The sequence below is a fragment of the Otolemur garnettii genome, unplaced genomic scaffold (genome assembly GCF_000181295.1).
Source record: "Otolemur garnettii isolate 467f Iridium unplaced genomic scaffold, OtoGar3 scaffold00071, whole genome shotgun sequence".
Lineage (NCBI taxonomy): Eukaryota > Metazoa > Chordata > Mammalia > Primates > Galagidae > Otolemur > Otolemur garnettii.
Genome location: NW_003852466.1, coordinates 3,807,090 through 3,826,973, shown reverse-complemented (window position 1 = coordinate 3,826,973; position 19,884 = coordinate 3,807,090). Strand labels below are relative to the sequence as shown.

Genomic DNA, 19,884 nt, shown 5'->3' with positions numbered 1-19,884 from the left:
GGAAGCTGCATTTCTGGCTATTTAACTGGCAAGTTTTAGCTGAAATGATGCATGTGTGATCACCATTTTTGTCCACATGAATTGTTGTGGGAGTTTTCTTCAGCAAAATTTTAGGCACACTGCCCAAGTGGAACTTCTGGAAGGATAGTTTATTGTCCCAATAGACAGTAAGTGTTAAAGAAATGCTAAATGCCAATTTTGTCTCACAGGAACAAGAAACTGATAGCCTTTTCTTGAATTTTAAACTCACCTCGATTAAAGTTTTGATGCATCATTTGACATTTTTTTATTTACAATTCTATCCTTCCCCTAAAGGTACAAAAATTTTAAAACAAATAAACAACAACAAAAAACCCCCTCAAGAAGTATTGACCTGGAGCCAAACTATTCATATTTATGAATGTTATATTTATCAAATGAGAAACTATTTATAATTTGAAGTTAAAAATGTTATAGCAAATAGAAAGGTATCATCTATTAAAATTTCAGGAAGATCTTCATTATCTAAAGCCATTCTATAATTTTATTCATATATTTTGTGGAATTCACATATCTTTTTCTTACAGCAAACATAACACTGTAGGCCACAAGAAGCTGCAGTACTATTGTTTAATTAGCAGCAAATTAATATTTTAAATCTGGGTATAAATAAATAGCCTGCTTCTTTGGATGTGAATGTTTAAAATGTAGTATCACTGCAGCTTCATAATGTGATTGCTATTTTACAGAGCTTATACACACACAAAAAATATGATTTGTCTATATTTTATACAAATACAACAGTAGTTTGTGGATACATTTTAAGTACATGATATACAGGATAAGTCACTTGATTTCCCAATATTACAGAATAGCAATTTTAAATGCAATAAAAATATACAAAATTCAGCCTGGAATGCAGATTTTTTCTTTTCTATTTTGACTCAAAACTTTATCATTAGAACATTTTTAGAGTACTAGTCCAAACACTTTTTCATTAGCTAAAAATACAATTTCAGCAGTCCAGCTTATGTTCAGGCATAATGCAATCCATCTCCTAATGGATTCCCAGTTTTTGTTAAATTCAAAGGGCTGTTAGTAACATACAGTGTGTTCTTCACTCCACACCCTATCATAAAGCCCACTTTCCATTCTGACAGTCACCGTGTGGACAAAAGCTGGGTTTGTTCTGGTAACATTTGCACATCCAAGAACTCCTTTTGCAAGTGCACACGAATACATTGTGGTGGTGTAAAAGTTTGTTAATGACAAATTAAGTCACAGTATAAAAATATATTGTACACCTTTACACCTAATGTAGTCCTTTTTCTATGGATAAAAAAATACAACTGAACGAGACAGAGAAGTTTGTAGCACCATGAAGAGTTGTGTCCCAAGTTACATTAGCAGCATGATCCAACGTAATATTGAAGGAGTGTTTCTGAGAAGATAAACATTCATTCTGGTTCATTTGTACCACTGAAACTTATACAATGAAGTGTTGTATACACATTAGCAATAGTCCTGTGTCCTTCCTAGAGCTAGATGACTTACTGAAAGACAGTGCGTTCCATCCTCAGAGGGTTCAGAACATGGAGACGGGCCTACAGGCGACTGATCTAAGGCTGCTTTTATCAGTGTCGGTAGCATCATCTTCTTTATGCGATCCCAAAAGAGCTCGGTATGGGTTTTTAGCACAAATCTACAGGTTACAACTTATGTAGAGCTCCGTAATCACGACAGACATGGCTGTTGAAACAGCGTGAGGAAAAACAAGACAAATTTAACTGAGGCACTCATCTGCCAGAGACAACAGTCTGCCATTGCTAATGACGAAGATTGAACCACGTTTAAAAGATCTCCTCCAAGGTCACATGGATCTCAGTAGGCTAGAAGTAACCTGGGTGAACTGGTATTTTTTAACTTACGTACTGGGAAGACAGTGTGCTTTGAGACACGTAAACCTTGTAAAAAAATAAACCATTGTAAAACCTTATGAAAAGACACACACTGATTCTGTGCAATATAGCAAATTGGTAAGAAAACACTGTAAAAATGTACCTGTTTAAAATACCATCTACCACTTTTGTACACAAAGCATTTATATATCAAAGGCCTACATATATATCGTCTAATGGCACTTGAAAACAAATTATAATAAGTCTTAAAATAAAAGGCATAACCTATAAGAAAGTTTCTGTAAAGGTTTAGATTCATTTTGAAAGTGCTATATCTTGTAATATGTGTAGTACAGAGGTTGACCAAGCTCTATTTTTAAAAAAAATATTGGCCTATAGTACGTGTATTGCTCACTAGATGTAGGACCCTGGAAATATGGACTCTTCAACATTCATTCTTAGCTTAATAAAGCAATCAGCTCTGGCTCATGTTTCAGTCAGTATATGGTTTTTAAAAACCGCTACTGTCCAAATTAACACAATATATCACTATATTCCACAAATTACTAAGAAAAATAAAGCACAAGCAACAAATACGCAAAAATACACAGCTTGGAAGAAACACTAAATAAAATTTAAAAGTTGCACAAAGAGTGGTGTACGATCAGCCAGGACAATTGAAGTTTTAAAAAACTGCACTTTGTATAGGATTTTAAAATGAAAATTTTGACAGTGACCAATAACTATAAAGATAATTGTGTATGTTAATGGATAATATTGCTTACAGTGCCGAGATCCTTCCACACACACACACTTCTGTGTCTGGTGACCTGATTTGTACACACACGTGGAAGTCAAACTGAATGAGGTTCAATATCTTGTCTGAGGTCCAAATTTCTAAACTAAAATGTATTTTATTTAATGTTAATCCCTTTTTTTCATACAAGTTAAGGCACTACCAGAAATTTCAAGGCTGATGATTCTGGCCACTGGAGAATGAAAACAGCATTGACAATAATTATTTTTAATCCATCTAGTTGAGATAGAAACAATTCTTTTTCTAAGGAGAAAAAGAGCCAATTCTGTGTTGCACCCTTATTAGAACACTGTGCAATTACAATAAATAAGTCTGCCTCATCTTTATAGAAATTCTCTCAAAAAGGGTTTAGTGACCACTACAGTCAATTTTAAAAACAAATTAGCTGAATTCCCTCTTCCTTGGAAATGTTATTTCAAGTCTGTGGGGGCAGCAACAGGCAAAGAGGTGTAGATATGAGAGTTAAGACTACAGTTTTAATACTGGTGCCCTGAAAGATGCATCTGCAGTTCACACAGGGCAACAATTAGGTTAAAAATGTGTATATATCTATATATGAATATATACACACATACATGGCGCTATTCCCCATTTCCAAATGCTTCATTTAATAAATGCTGGTACTCCCTTTTTTTTTTATTAGCAGTGAAATACAGCCTACTAAGGTCAATGTCTCAGTTCATTAGATTGACGACTTCTCAAGCAAATTTTAGACAATAAAGTAGTGCTTCCACACTTGTTATTGGTGATTTCCATTTAAAAATAGGTTTATATTTATTTTGTGCTGTTACCAAATTTCTTTTTTCCTTTTATATGGTGATTAAAGCAATATTGAACACTAATCATTCAACTAAAGGTTTAGGTAAGCAATCTGTTTCACAGAAACTAACATTAGCAGTGCCAAAGCAGAGCAAAAGCCACTTTCAGAGCAAAAATGCTCCTAACCAAAAGCTTAGGAGCAGTTTGAAAAATTTAAAAATGTATTTCCTTATTAACATATAATTTTAATGCCTTTGGAACACACTTTTTAATAAAATGTAATTTTTCATAATAAAATTTAAATACATAAGTATAAAAATGACAGCTCCTAGGATTAAAAAAAAAGGAGCATGATAAAAATATCAGGAGCCAAAGCCCCCTCAGAGAGCAACTTTGATTCTATGAAGTGCGATCTATATGTGTGTGTATGTATATAATATATATAGTGAAACCTCCATTTACATTATTACAATTTACATTTCTCCACAAATTATACTACTCCCAAATATTTTAAATAATGTATTATTCAGTAATCTGCACTCATTTTTAGAAATTCTTGGTAAACATTGCAATCCGCAGTGAAAACTGGCCCTACAAAAGGGAAAAGAAGCTTCCATCTAGGGCTCTAATGAGTGCTCAGAATAGATATATATTTTTAAAGAGATATACTCTTTTATAAACCTCCCACCCTCATCCCTGCCCCAGCAGATAGGGTGACAAAATAAGGTGTTAACAAGTGTTTAATAGGTATTTTCCGTAGGTCAATGTCCCAACTGACGCTTAGAAAAATATAGTAATTAGACCTTTGAGAAGATAATGGTGGTTGTCTAACATGAGGAAAGCCTATAATAACTGTTTTATTCAGTGTATACAATATTCTCGATTGCTATTTTCGTAACAGGAGAGTGCTTATTCTACTTTACTTCATTTCTCTTGACAAATACAAATTGTAACACTCCCTTCATTTCCCAGAGATGCATACAAGTGTGGTTTTACTGTATATATTTTTAGTCACTTAAAACTTTGTAGTACTTCCTCAAGGAGTTTTCTAATGCATTTAACTTCACATTCCCCAACCAAAAATCACAAGGAAAGATGGACTCACACTGAATAGACAGATACTCTGGGGGTAGGACTGTTTTTGTTTTCTGCTTTGGGCGAAAAATGTGTCAAATTCAGCAAGAAGTGACATAAGTGATATACTTTTTCTTTACTCCTAAAGAATTTACTTTTTAACTCTGACAAAAGGGGGCATGATCCTTGCGTAGAAACCGAGACAGTCCACTCTGGCATAAACACAATGTCTGTTGTGCTACAACAGCTCTAGATTCTGGACTAAACATGGACCAACAATCAAAATGAAATTGCTGGCTGTACTTGACCCACCCTTTGGCTGTGAAAGGCAGAAATATTAAAGAGAAATATCTATATGCTGACTCTGAAGACACTGATGCCATATACTATCAACATCTTTAAATGGAAAGACAGCAAGTTAAGAAGGTTGAAAAAATGGCAAAACGCCTTGTATACTACTTTAGGGCCAACTACTAAGTAACACGAAATGCTCTGTCACCTTACTAGGAATTCTTTTGCTATAAATACTGGTACTTTGTGTTAGGGTTTGTTTTCCTTGTATATGCTCAGAATAAAGACAGCAAATACTCTAGCCAGACAATAGCGAGTCTCCAAAACATACTGACCTGAAATTATGGTACAGCTAAGAAACCTGACAGTATCTCCCCAAAATGAAGTCTGAACTCATCTGAAACCCTTGATTATGAGGCTAGTGAAAATTTTAAAAATCTTGAGTTAACTCACGTACATTTTATAAAATTTACATTCTGTTGCAATTTTTTTTTTTAATGAGCCAAATGTCAAAAGGTAGAGCCATTGTTATTGGGTAAAAATGAAAATTTTAAGATCTAAAAGTAATTTGAACATGAGATTTATCAAACTTTCCTAATAATAATGGCTTTCCTATATGAAAAAAACCTTGTAAAATATGACAATTGGCAGTGAATCAAGACAAAATACCCAGGTAAACATAACTGAACATAAATGGTTCCAAAGCTCATTTAAAAAGCTAGTTTCTATTTTATACTGGCTTAATGAAAACTGGTATTATACAAAAGCAGAAATCTTTATGCTGCCTTAAAGTAGGCACTAAAATAAAAACGGTCATCTCGGGCAGGGCTACACAAACATTTCTGTGGTAAATCTTCATCCTGGAACCTACTGAAACGCTTGGTGGAAACGGGGGAGGGTGGTGCTTGTGCCTAAGCTGCTGGTGAAGGCCGCGGACAGTGAGTGCAGGGACCCCAGCCCTATAGTGTTTGCAGGATCCTGAAGATCCTGTGTCTGTGGGGGGAGCTGGGAAACAGAGGAATGCGCTTCCTCTTGGGAATAGCTCATCCCAAGGCTCCCCACAGATAGAGGATTATAGGGAGGCCCGTTTAACGGTATGAAATTAAACAACTGAGAAAAATCCAACGCTGGTGTGTTTAGGGGGTCACTGATAGAGATGGAGCTTTTGGACAGGGAGAGATCCCCCGCACCATCATCCAGGGACCCCATCTGAGGATCCACCCCTAGCTTAGATGATGATGCTTGAGACTCCTGGGATGAAGAGGGCACGCCACCTTGTAACTCCATCAAGTAACTCTCAATTTCCCCCTTTAATGGCTGTTCTTTTTCAGGAATAGAAATTGCGTATGAGGTAGAACTGAATGGATATTTGAAAGAAAGGTGGTGAGAGGGGTGTACAGCATCCATGTCTATGGGGCATGTCATTCCCAAAGGTAACGTTGTGATCATCTGGTGGGCAGATCCTGAGCTCTGCATGGACTGAAAGGGAGTGTTATAGAGGTTTAACTGCAAAGTGTTTGTGAATGGCTTCGACAGGAGTTCACTGGAAGGCAGGGACATCACTGGAAGGAGCTCATCTTTTATAGGCACAGACACGTTGCAGGTAAATGGATCCAGGAAATCCACTGGTTCTGTTTTGACCTTCAGAAGCTCTTGATTATGACTCTTCTTCATATGTCGAGTCAGATGATCCTTTCGCCCAAATCTCTGTGCACAGTACTGACAGAGGAAGTCCTTCCTTCCAGTGTGCACCACCATGTGTCTCCGGACATCCTTTCGGGTGTAGAACCGGCGGTCACAATGTTCGCACTGGTGCTTTTTCTCCTTAACCCCACCGGATGACTTGCCTGCATGAGATTTAAGGTGCTCCAGAAGCACTCCTGTGCTTTCAAAAGTCTGCAAACACACCTTGCAGGTGAGGTCACCGCTTGTTGCAGCATGCAAGGCCAAGTGACGTTTAAATCCAAGCTTGGTATTATAGTTCTTGCCACATTCTTCACACTTAAACGTCTCTTTGTTAGGGTCATGTGTGTGGAGATGATTCTTCAGATGATCTTTCCGGTGAAACATTTTCTCACAATAATTACACTTGTGGGTTTTCTCAGGAGAATGAGTAGCCATGTGCCTTTAAACACAGATATATTCTGTAAGTAATTATCATGACAAAACTGGCATGTATTCACTTTTCAAATGGATGCTAAACTATTATGCTAACACAGAATTCCCTTAATAATGGAAACTTTAACTTAACATATACCACAAGGATAGTTAATACACCTATACACTGCAAAACTTGAGCCATTTAAGTTGCCACTTCAGTTTTTGCTGATTTTTAGCTATCATTATAGAACCAAATGAACAAGACTGAATATACTCACGTAACGTCCATACCCTGTTCTTGTTGCAATTTCTTTCTACAAATGGAAATTCTATTCTCATTAAGCATATTATTTTAAAAAATCCAAAGACACTAAAACATAAAAGTATGTGATTTAGAATATTAAAAGCTAGCCAAGGTCTAATCTACTTAACATTTCCTCTCTGCAAGTCAGCCGGAAAATGTGTATACAAATACATACGTTTACAATGGCTTCAAATAGCCAACATAAGAGAAAATATAATCTGAAAGACAAATAAGTTGAATACCTTTGTAATTTGTACTTAGAAACAAAGGCCTTGGTGCAGTCTTGTTGTGTGCACTTGTAGGGCCTCTCTCCTGTGTGAGAGTAGGAGTGAACCTTTAATTTCTCAACACTGTTAAAGGCCTTGTCACACAGTTGGCAAGTAAAGTTTTTTCTTGGTTTGGTTTCACCACGCTTACGTTTCCCTGAAGGGACTTTCTGGGTATCTCTTACTTCTGACAAATCACCAGGAATGACAGTGGCCATCGCAGCCTAAACCAGGCCTTCTTGTTGGACACTTGGGAACTGCCCAACTCCACTAAATGATATAGCTTTAGGTGGCTTCTCAAGTTTCATGTGGTCGTAAAAGAAAGCAAAAAGGGACTGGAAAAAAAAATAAGAAACAACTAGTTTGTAACTAAACTCAATTTTTAAAAATTTTATTTGCTATGTGATGCTTTTGAATTAAAAAAGAAACCAATAAAACGGATTCAGCTGGTCTAATGTAATATCTGTAGGTTTCTTTATATTTGTCAAAACACATATAAATGCATTGCTCAGAATGAACAGTTCATGCACACCCTGAAATTCCACCTGACAAATGTACTTAGACATGGTAGTAGTGATTTCAGGAACTCTTGCGAAACATCAAATATAACTCTAAAAGTGGCATTATTAAGCTTCAATTTTCACAAGGAATTAGAAAACATAAATGTGACTAAAAACAATGACGTTTCAGCAAATACTTCAGTGTCTAAAGATCATTTTGATTGTGCACATCAGCTCTAGTCAGACCCTGAATGGTAAGAAAATAGAGATAAACAACTGAAAACTCTTTTAGGCACCTTGTGAACCACTGAATCACTGAAGAAGCAATTCATGCATAGACACTAGAAGCCTGAAAGAGTTGAATGCACCACCTAAGGTGCAAATTTACTCTTTATACCAGTGTCATCATACTCTGAAGGATTTCTGAGCCAAAACCAGAAACGATTTATCTTCCTAACAAATATGCACTCGTGAAATGGTAAAATCTTTGGATGCTATAGTAGACAAAGAACATGGGGAAAGATATACCTAAAGTAATTTTCCTCAACGCTTTTCACCTCATAGAAAATGACCGTGTTCCCTCGGCACACTGAAGTCAGCAGATAAGCTGGAGTCATTAGGCTTCTCTGGGAGGTGAGGGGTCAGCCTTTTGACATACCTGCAACCTGTGTGCAGCAGACCTGTTGAGACGTCTGACTTAGTACACAACACCTATGCAAGAATCTATCATTCAAAAGGGATTTCAGCTTAGTAAAAAGTTTCAATTTATTGGAGCTGTGAGAAAGTATGAAATGTATATACTGGACAGGAAAGAATTTGTCTTTCTAAACAAAAAATTTAGAACGGAACTTTGAAAATTTATACACAAGACGTAGTACATTTATCAACTCTTCTTTCTCACAGGAGGAAAGCCAACTTCCCGTATATGTAACTGACAAAAGGAGTTAAGCTTCTTCAAGGACTGTGAATGGTAGTCAAGCTAAATGTTCTCCACGTTAAGAGGCCACAGACGTGAGAATACCTGCTCCTTCTTTTTAAAAGGTAAGATTTTTAAATTAAAAAGCTGAACGTGGCTAAATGACTTTTATCAACTAATCAATTGAAGTTTTTACCCACTACGTATTTTAAAAACCAACCTCCTTATATCCCTTGTGTTTTTGCATGAGACTGACCCTTGCCTTCACAAGCTAGGTCTATTATACTGACTTTCATAGATTCTAGGAATACTTCTGTAAGAGCTCTAAATACCTACTGTTGTAAAATTAAGTGCATGTTATGATAGGTCTTTTGTATTTTAGTGCAGAGGCTATTCCTGAATAGGCAGAATATAGCAATTATCCACTCATTTGATTAAAGTTATAAAGCACTTGTGTATGTTCATCAGTGTCCTCTCATCTTTATTAGGTAGATACAAGCAAGGCCTGCGTATTGATCAAATTGTCTAGGAGTCCCTCTTACAGCTTAAAAGTGACATTAACAATGCAACTGACATTACCGATGCTAACATAATAGGTTCCCTCTGGTTTTAGATTTTCTACAACTCGAGGACTTGCTCTTTTCCTTATTCTCATTTAGAAGACAGCTCCTCTGCCACCCTCAGAAATACCTGAACAGCTATTCTGCTATAACCAGTAATGACGTTATAAAGCACTCTGCCAAGGCAGGAAAAAAAAAACTAATTTGTAGTATTTGATTTCCTAACATGATGCTTTTATGCACTTATTTAGAACACTGTGGGAAACAACCTGATCATTTTCCTATTCCAAAACCAAAATGGAATGCAAAGTGTCCCTGCAAATAATTAATATCTGGAAATATTTCAGAGACTGGTCATATTTGCTATGGTGTTACAAGATCCAAGCGTATTAGGCAGACAATTCTAGCTGAGAAAAAATAATTTCTAAGTTATTTAAAAAAATATTAAAAGCATACCATGAAATAACACAAACATTTGATTGTTTTAAAATTAAATTATTGACAATTAATTCTGTTATCTCTGGATGTACATACTGAGCAATGAAGAATTGCACTGATTTCAAATATTACACTTTTCTAAGACCAGCTGAAAATTTTTTCACATCTGATAATACTTTTTAATTTCAATATGTTACATAACTCAAATTAATTATAACAGGTGCATAAGATAAGGCTGTGCGTTCAACATATAATAAAGGACCACATTCAAAATATGCATATCAAATACTTTAAAGGCACATGCATAGAATTACAGTGATTTTTGTTCAATGCATACCTGATTACAGATGGAAAAAGCCTCAGACTTTGATCTTAGCCAGTCCCATTGACTCTTCGTGGAAGAGAACGGAATCCAATCCTTCCCATTTTGGCCAATCTATGGAAAAAAAGTAAGAATGGACTATCCTCTAAATGCAATCAGTGTGTAACTGACAGAAAATACAGCATAAAAGAATTGCAATTTCATGGCACATGCTTATATTCTATTCTCTGCGGACAAGACATGCATTAATTGTCACCAATTGCATATTTTTATTAGTTTTAAGCACATTTACATGGCCAAATAAATGCAGAAATAAAAAGTAAAATAGTATTACCTAGATAAATGGCAATTCGTGATGCTGAATGACTCCCCACATCTTTCCCAAACTTAATTTAATTAAAAAAATCTAACTTACTTGCTGAGAAAAACGGATATTAGGGTTACATGTTATAAGCCAAACTGATCAAAATTTCATTATGCTTTATAATATTATCGATGTGACACTTAGTTCTTGGGATGAACATCAGGAACCTCACCAAAGAGCCACAGGCTCCTGAGGAAAGCACTCACACCCACACTGCACACACCTGTGCAGCTGGGGCTTCTCGGAGCTACACTTTGCTACCTGTGATACCTGCCAAATTATTTTTTAGACTGCTGCAAGGATTGCTTAAAAGTAGAAAGTATGCACTTTTAAGATTTCAAAAGCACAAAAGAGAAGTTAAATATAAGTTTGTTACAGGAGAAGGGGGTTTTAGGAAGAAAGCATCATTTGCTTTAAGAGATCACTGTTGAAAAAATCTTCAAATAGATTCAAAATGTCTACCTAGTAGCATCATAATTAGTATATGAGAACATACGTGCCCAGAAAAAAATACTGTTAATAATTCTTGATCACAAAAATAAATGTAAAAATGTTAAAAAGGCAGAAAAATCTAAAATTATCTATTATTATAGAGTACAAGGCATAGAGAGATTAGTAAACTCTAATGTGAAAGATGAACATTTAGAAACCATGATTATAAGAATAATGTAAATTGAGAGGAGTAGCATAAATCAAATAGTTATAACACAAAAACAAAAGGATTCATCAATGACAGGTTCCATTAAATAAGTTTAAAGTCCTACACACAAATATAATTTCTCCTGAAATAAAATTTTAACATAATTTAAGAATTTGAAGGTGTCTAAATAAAGTATTTAAAAGAAGGCATTCAAGCATCATTACAAAAATACGAAAGGTATATTTGAAGCAGCATTATTTTCATAGTTTAAAAGATAATAAAAATTCAGGCCTATAAAAGATATTTTAAAAAAAGCAAAAGCTCCATTCTTTTATAAAGCACAGGACATGCATGAATAGAAGAACTGAATTCTGCATATCAGAATTAACTTTGTAAATACTTACTTGCCCAGGGCACATACTGAGATTTTGATAGTATAAATAAGTATATGAAAGACCATTTTGTGTATTGTTATTTTAATAATATAAATACCTTACAAGTTCAGAGTGTTTTCATCTCTATTATCTCCCTGGAATTCAATGCCCTGAGAGGTGGATGCAATTTTCATCTTTGCCATTTTAATAAGGGAAGAGGACCACAGAAATGGAACAACTTGACATCACAGGTGTTGTCAAAAGGGGTATATGCCCTCAACTTCTGTTTCACTTTGTTTGACTGTACTCCACGACAAGACAGGTTAGCAAACCAATTTTCAAGTAAATAAATCCTGTCACTAAAAGATCAGAACAGGAAGAGAGTCTACTTTTTCTATTAGAGCTACCAAATATGATTTCCAAAAGGAAATACATTTAAGACTCAAAGCATTTAAAGAGAGTTTACAAAGAAGTTTTGCATAATTTAAACAGCTATTAAATAATAATGAGTATATCTGACTATATAACTATTTGAGAAGTAAAAATTATAAAACTAAAGTTAATTAGCAAACAATAAATTTATGTATTTTCCTTCTTTCTCTAATCAATATCAATTTTATTGCATCTCAAATAAATTTATAAAATACTTATGCTTACTGTTCAATGGCATTTTATAATAAAAATACTTGAACATCTAAATATTTCAATATAGTTTAAAATTATATTTCCTGGGGCTGGGCGTGGTGGCTGACACTTATAACCCTAGCATTCTAGGAAGCCAAGGTAGGTGGACTACCTGAACTCACAGTTTCGAGACTAGACTGAGCAAGATATCCCATCTCTAAAAACTGTAGTCCCAGCTACTCAGGAGTCTAAGGCAAGAGAATCACTTGAGCCTAAGAGTTTGAGATTGCTGTGAGCTATGATGCCATGGCACTCTCCTGAGGGCGACAATGTGAGACTCTGTCTCAAAAAGAAAAAAAAAATTATGTTTCTTGTTTTGACTAGTCTACAAATTACCCCTGAGATATATAATATTTCACAGTCTGAATTAAAACAATAAATAAGGCCATCATTTTAACTTATTTTATCACAAAACATAAGAGTTTGGGTTAACTTCCTAAAATTCAACCCATTTTGAGTTCTTATAAGTTGCCAAATATAATAATTTCAAAGGACTGCTAAATATTTCTCCAAAGGAAATTAAGAGCTGGTCAGAATTAATACTTATTTAGAATGACATAATAAACATAAATATACCCACTGTATTCATGTAATACTAACTAAAAGTTAGCTAAAATTGTGTTTTCTCTTTTACAGTATTAAAAAAATTAAATTACTGAAACTATTAACTATTTTGAAAAGTCTGTAGTGAAAATGTGCCCAGGTTTTTCTTGTCTACTTAAAAAAAATAATCTTAAAGATTGACTACTGTGCTTTTCAAGTGATAAAAATTCTTCTTTGCCTTGGTCTGAAGAACTGTGACTCATAAAAAAATTAATACATATAGTCATCTCAAATTGCTGTAGGACAAAACAGCATTTTAGAATACCCTTCAAGTTTTTGTTGGTATTAGAAGAGATATTTTGTTTCCAGAACAACTTCAAGTTTGTATAGGTAGAAATTATAGCTAGAGGGAATGTGCTCATTATTCTAAAACAGTGACTCAGAAAGACAAGCAAAAATGAATCACATCAGAGTCCTCTAAATCCAATTCCTCTGAGATGCCAACAAAAGAGGCCTGTATTGAAACTGTTTCTATATTTTAAAATTCCATAGTTACCACAATCATTTTGTTAACAGCTGTGGATTTTTATACTTACCTTGCACATCAATAATGCTTTCATATTTAAAAGTCAAACACAGATTTTATTAGTTAAGGGAAAATGCCATCAGCCATCAAAGCTTTATTCTCCCTCACGCTGATCATGAAATGCCATTAATAAACAATTTAGAAAATGTCAAAATTTCCTTAAAACATGTTTTTCATATAAAGTAAATAAGGTAGGTTGCAAAAAGAAACTTACCAGTTGTTAATATTTTGTGTGTATGAAACACAACAGAGTTTTAAATAATGTGGAAGAAACTACTAACAAGTTAACATCACCGGAGACAGTCAACTCTGAAGTTAGGGCAACAGCATACTTAGAACATTTAAAAAAAAATAACTTCAAAGAGCTTGTATGATAATTTGGAAGTTTTTATGGTATTCAATTTATATAGGTTTATAAAATCACTTACTAGTTATTAAAATGATAGTAGTAGTAAAAGAAAAACATCTATCTTGCAATTATAAAAACTTACAAGAGAATGAAAAATCAACTAAAGATAGCACAACGGAAGGAGCTGTGTCAGTTTTATTCAGTGATGTCTCTCATGAAAGGCAGCTATTAACTATGCAATGAATGAAAATATTAAAACAGGGAAGTGCTTCCTGGCAACATACTGACAGGTTTGCTCAATCACCACAGAACGTAAGCCGATCCTGCAGATGTGTAGGGTTCCACATCTGGGGACTCAGCCAACCAAGAGCAAAAATATCAAACAAAAATGCATCTGCACTGAGTATGTACAGACATCTTTTTTTGGGGGGTGGAGGGTCATTATTCCCAACATAATACACTATAACAGCTCTTACACTGTATTAGGTATTACAGGTAATCTAGAGACGATTTGACATACAGGGCGAAGATGTGAACAGGTTATATGCAAATACTACACCACTTTACTTCAGAGCCTTGACAATCTTCAGACTCTGGTTAGTAACCCAGGTTACCAGGGAGGTCGTGGAACGAATCCCGTATGGATACCAAGGAATTACTGTACATATGTACGTTCAAGTCAAAGATAATATGTGGTAGGGACATAGTTTGGTTCAACAAGTTGAATAAGCTAAAAGAAACATTATTTTTTGAAACTAAGCAGCTATTTGAAGTCTTAGATTAAAATAATAGCAATTAAAATAATAGACAGCTATCTAAAATAGTTACTTTTGCTTCAGAGAACAGGCATTCCCTAATTGATCTTATTATTAAGGAATCAACCAGTAGATAATATTAATTAAACCCAAATTCCTAATAAAAAGTCCCAAAGTGAAAACATGCCTGGTGCCTGATGTGCCTGGCATGGAGCAGGAAGGATGGTAAGTCCCTTGAATGGGGCTGATCTCGACAGAGGGAAGCAGAGAGCAGGAGGAGCACCCACTGAGAGGTAGGAGACACAGCCAAGAGGTGTGCTCAACTCACCTGAGTTATGCAGGCTCCCTAAGAACTCATTTTATAACTAGAATATAGAATTTATTTATATTCATATATTTATTTTCATATATTAACAGTTAACTAAAATTAATCAAAAAAGGATACCCTTTCTAAGTTACTGTATTTAATATTTTTATTTTGAGCAATTCATTAAAATGTAGTTCTAAGATAATCTTTATAAAATTTACCATAAAAATGAGCCTTCTTGATGTTTAGAAATACCTTATATTTAAAGTGCAAATTAAATAAATAAGTAATAAAGAAGTGAAGGAAAATAGCAGATCTGCTTGTTTTTAAGAACCAATATGAAAAACTCAACAAGTTCCAAAGTGGAAGCAGGAAACCCCAACATCAGTTTTCACATCTGTACAATTAGGACCTTCCTTTTCAAGCCACTCACTTTCTAGAGCACCCAGATAACCCCATGGAGATGGCATACCAAATAAATTCTATCTTCTAATTCAGTAAATATTTTCCGTATTTACTTATCTTAATGGAGCAAAATGTCAAGTTAAGTTAAAAAGTTTTCTTCTTTTTAAAAAGGTTTTAAAATGATCTATAATGTAGACCTTCCCTTTAGAGGATGGGTGTACCTATTATTGTATATTCTCTTCAAAAGAAACACACTAACAAATACAGAGATGGTCCCACACTGGGGTGTGTTCATGTTCTTCACACAGGGCAATCAGTATTTGCAAACAGGAGGGCAGAGAGGAGTTGCGCAAAAGGGAAGCAGTGATGCTGACAGAGAGCAAAGAGCCGCGATTACGTTTGAACATAAAGCACTTAACCAAGACTCTAACTATTTTAGAAGATTTCCTGGGCTTTTTTTGCATACAACATTTTCAGAATATTAGTGACCTGGCTGATAAAGTAGGGAGCCTCGAGGTCAGCATGACCTGAAGACTGCACAGATCTCCAACTGTGATGAATTCTTTATCTTATTCCTATTAACACCTTAAATTTCTGGGATTGCAATAAAGATGTGTGACACCAACTATAAAAATTTCATGGTAAAGGACCCTAAGTGTTTGGAGACTATACCTCCATTCATGTATGATTAATTGCCTAATGCTTTGAATATTAAAGTCACAAATAAAGAATAATCCAGATTTCACCTTTGAACTCTCAAGCATCTCAAGCATAACTAAATCTGTCTATAAATTCAAACAAAAAGTAGAACTTAAATGCAATAATAAAAGTGTAAGGGAAGTTCCAATTAGCTAAAAAAGCTAAAGCAGAGAATTAGTTTTAAGCCAACTTAAAGGAAAGTGAAGTTTAAATGTGGGCTTGTGTTGTGGTATAAATGCTGCTGAGTGTATGTGCTGATGCTTGTAAGTAACGGGAAAAACTGTAATGAAAACAGAATTCACATCTAGGTCCCAGTCTGCATGTGTCATCAATCTGTTCTCCCCAAGCTGTGCCAAGGTGGCTGTCCAGGATACAATCACTTCTAGAAACAACCACTTTCATTTATTCCCACCTAGGTGAAAATAAACAGGATCAGTTCTAAGCAGAACTATCAAGTCAGGGGTGGCCACTCTCTTCTTTCCTTGAGTGGAACCCAAGCACTGTCCAAGCTGGCACAATTAGAAGACATTTGATAACTTATATATTCCTTGACCAATTCTACTTGAGCAAGAATGACCGTAAAACCCTTACCTCTTCAAACATTTTATCTCTATCATAGACTATAAACTCTTTTTGAAATTTAGAATTTTTTTTTTGGCATGCCTGACTTGTTTCTCCCTTGGTGACCATAAATCCATCTATAGGGAGACTATTATTTATTCTTGTAACTCCAGCACCTGATCAGTGCCCTGGGATGTAACAGACATCCAACAAACATTTGCTAAACAGAACTGTAGTCCATCAAAGCTAGTACTTAAATGTTTCAGGGCTCCTGAAATCTCAAATGAATTATAAAGCAAGCACAGAAGACAAGACCCACAGAATTAAATGGTTGGTTTGTTTTAGAGGAGGGGTAGGAACTTAAGGAAGCAACATCACCGCCTGGGAGTCTGTACTCCTGCTGTGTCCCTGGGAGAAGCAGAACCTGCCTCCTTGGACCTGGAAAGCTCGGGAGCCTTAAGCACATGCTACTTAGAAGACTGACGGGCTCACAGACAAACCTGGGCTGCACTCAGCCAGCCTGGGTTTTCAGAACACTTCTGCCTTCAAATGTCCTACTCCAGGGCTCCTTAAACACACAGAATCTGTACTGGTCAGGATTTACTGTTTACATATAGCCAATGAAATTCTATGGAAAGGAAAAAGAAATAAAGTAAAATTCAAAATCTTTAAAGAGGACATTTTTCAAGTGAAATTAAAATGTGAGAATGATGTTGAAAAGATCAAAGAAAATTTCTGACTGCTTACATAAATATACTTTGGTCTAGTAATTAATTTTTTGCCCTTTTTCTAGCTACTAAAAATAAGTTTAAAAACTACAGTTAAGTAGGAGAGGATCCATAACCCATAAAAACCCACTAACATCTTTTTATTTATTTAAAAACAATATTTATATTATATAAATGACTACAAATTTATGCTAACTTGGTAATTAATTTTTTGCTTACTCTCCATAGAATGTTATGCTTATTGGAAACTTTTAACCAGGTTAAGTTGTGTACCCTTAATTTGATTGTAAAGTCCTGTCTACATATATTGTGAGTCCCTGCCCAAGTCCTCTTGACCCAGGGCAAGGGCCCTGGTCTGCCGTCAAATCCATCAAATGGAGAGGTCAGAAGCTTGAGCCCATCCCCTGACACAGCCCTTTTTGCTTTTTCCAATCTCCCCATCGTAGAGCTGGAGGTCCTTGCCTCTGAACCCCTACCCTGTGTTCAGTGTCTTGCTGACAGACTTACCTGGTGCCAAATCCATGTGTGCCTGGATTTCCAAGTATTGGTACACCTTGATTCTGTACCACTGCGCATCTACAGGCTGGGAAATCTAGATGACTGTGTGTGTCCTCTCTCCAACAACACTAGCAAATTACTCCTGTCGCACTGGATTCCTTATTCTCATATCTGCCCCATCGCCATGGACAAATCTAGCTCCATTCTCCACCTGCCCATAGGTAATCAGATCCTTCCCAGAAGATAGAAAAAAATACAGTGGCAACATGGATGGATAGTCTATCACTGCGCAAGATTCAGAGAAGGAGGAGCGTAAGTGTTTATCTGTGGGCTATCTGGGAAACAGGAGCAAATAAGCTTCTCTAGCAGTTATGCATGCTGTACCGAGAGGCAGACTGCTCCTTGCCTGTGTTCCAAGCCTCCATCAGACTGTAATTAGGAACGCAGTCCTGCTGAACACAGGACAGGTGACAGACCCTAAGAGCGTAAGTGGCATGCTTATTATGTGGCATGTTTTTCAAAGCTTTTAATATTATATCTCACATTCCTTAGAAACTGGAATAACTGATCACTTTGAAAGTCATGCCATATAATGTAAAAGCCACCTACCTGAAGCCCTGCTCCACACTCTAGCAAGGCACCTTATTAATAGACCGTCACAGAATGAAGCATTCTGGGTGCCAAATACGGCCAAGGCAGCACCAAGAGGCAACCTAAAAAGAAAAGAAGAATTAGTGTGAAATTCCAAAAGTCAGACCAATCTGGTTAATGGTACACGAACCAAATTGTTTTTTATTCAGCATCACTTATACATATTCTTTGTACTTTGTTGAAAAATCTAGCTTAGATTCTGTTACAAACAAAATATTTATAGCACATTGAAAAATGAAAGATAAACAAACCAATAGCCCTACATTACATATTTATTCCCTGAATAACAGTCACCTATTTTTATTGGGTAAAATATGTCTACTTCATTGTCATTTCTTAAATTTGCTGTTTATTTTCTTTATTTATAGTCTACAAACATCCACTACCTTCCCAATAACACAATTTTCTGAAAATTTTTTTGTGGTATCTATCTTGTTCTGAGTAATAGCTGAGGGAGAAATCCTGCCCCCTGAGTTCTTTCCTGGGTCACAGACCAGGCCATCTGTCCAGAGTGGCCTGGACAGGTCACAAAGTGACCTCAGCACAGGTTTGCTGAGTGGTGGACTCAGTAAACCACTAAAGAAGCAGCAGAGTAAAGGAGCCGGGGACAATTCCTGGTCTCCTGGGTTAGTCTTTATGCTGTGAATACTATTTATTTTCTTTTCTGTTTTTTTTTTTTTTTTTGAGACAGAGTCTCACTATGTCGTCCTTGGTAGAGTGCCGTAGCATCACAACTCACAGCAACCTCAAATTCTTGAGGTTAAGCGATTGTTTTGTCTCTGTCTCCTAAGTAGTTGGGACTACAAGTGCCTGCCACAATGCCTGGCTATTTTTTGGTTACAGTTGTCATTGTTGTTTAGCTGGCCTAGGCTGGGCTGGAACCCACCAGCCTTGGTGCATGTGGCTGGCGCCATAACTACTGTGCTACAGGTGCCGAGCCAATACTATTTGTTTTCAGTTGAATTCCCAAAGGCAGGTCCATTTTCAGCAACACAAAGAAAACTCAAAACATACTCAATGTTTTGGGTTATCCTCAGCATCCTTCTGTTTTATGCAGATTATAAAGACCAACCTCTAGGGATATTAACCAAGAGAGAAAAGGGACACCAGAAGTTCTAAGCAGAGAATCACCTGCTTTATCTCCTCAAAGGAGAGAGTCAATGCTCAGTTATACATGGTTACCACTCTAGTAAGGTAAATCTATGACATGGATGGAATAAATGTTACCAACAACTTATTACAGATGCATGGATCTAAATTACTATGGCTGAAAACAGACATGATCCCTGTTCTCTAGGACCACATGAGCTAAATGTGGCTGCAGAATATACACCTTCTTATATTGTTTTAACAGGTGAATTTCACATTAAGAAATTTCACATTAAGAAATACACCTGGCTCGGCGCCTATAGCTCAACTGGCTAAGGTGCCAGCCACGTACACCTAAGGTGGCAGGTTCGAATCCCCAGCCCGGATCCGCCAAAACAACAATGACGGCTGCAACCAAAAAATAGCC

The 19,884-nt window shown here is 35.9% G+C and overlaps 1 protein-coding gene across 3 annotated transcripts in view; it reads right to left on the bottom strand.

Moving 5' to 3' along the window:
• Positions 1–5,477: 5,477 nt before the first annotated feature.
• PLAG1 (PLAG1 zinc finger) overlaps positions 5,478–19,884 on the bottom strand; it is a 53,704-nt gene continuing 39,297 nt past the window's right edge. The window contains exons 1-3 of one of the 3 annotated variants that reach the window (XM_012807553.1): positions 10,240–10,581; positions 7,465–7,823; positions 5,478–6,943 (exon numbers count right to left, since the gene is read on the bottom strand). In XM_012807553.1, the coding sequence (XP_012663007.1) occupies positions 5,686–6,943; positions 7,465–7,706 (1,500 nt within the window). In that variant the 5' untranslated portion in view covers positions 7,707–7,823; positions 10,240–10,581 and the 3' untranslated portion in view covers positions 5,478–5,685. Of the gene's footprint in view, positions 6,944–7,464; positions 7,824–10,239; positions 10,582–19,884 lie in introns of those variants that run through there. The other 2 variants (XM_003793679.2, XM_003793680.2) reach the window with 2 other exon arrangements.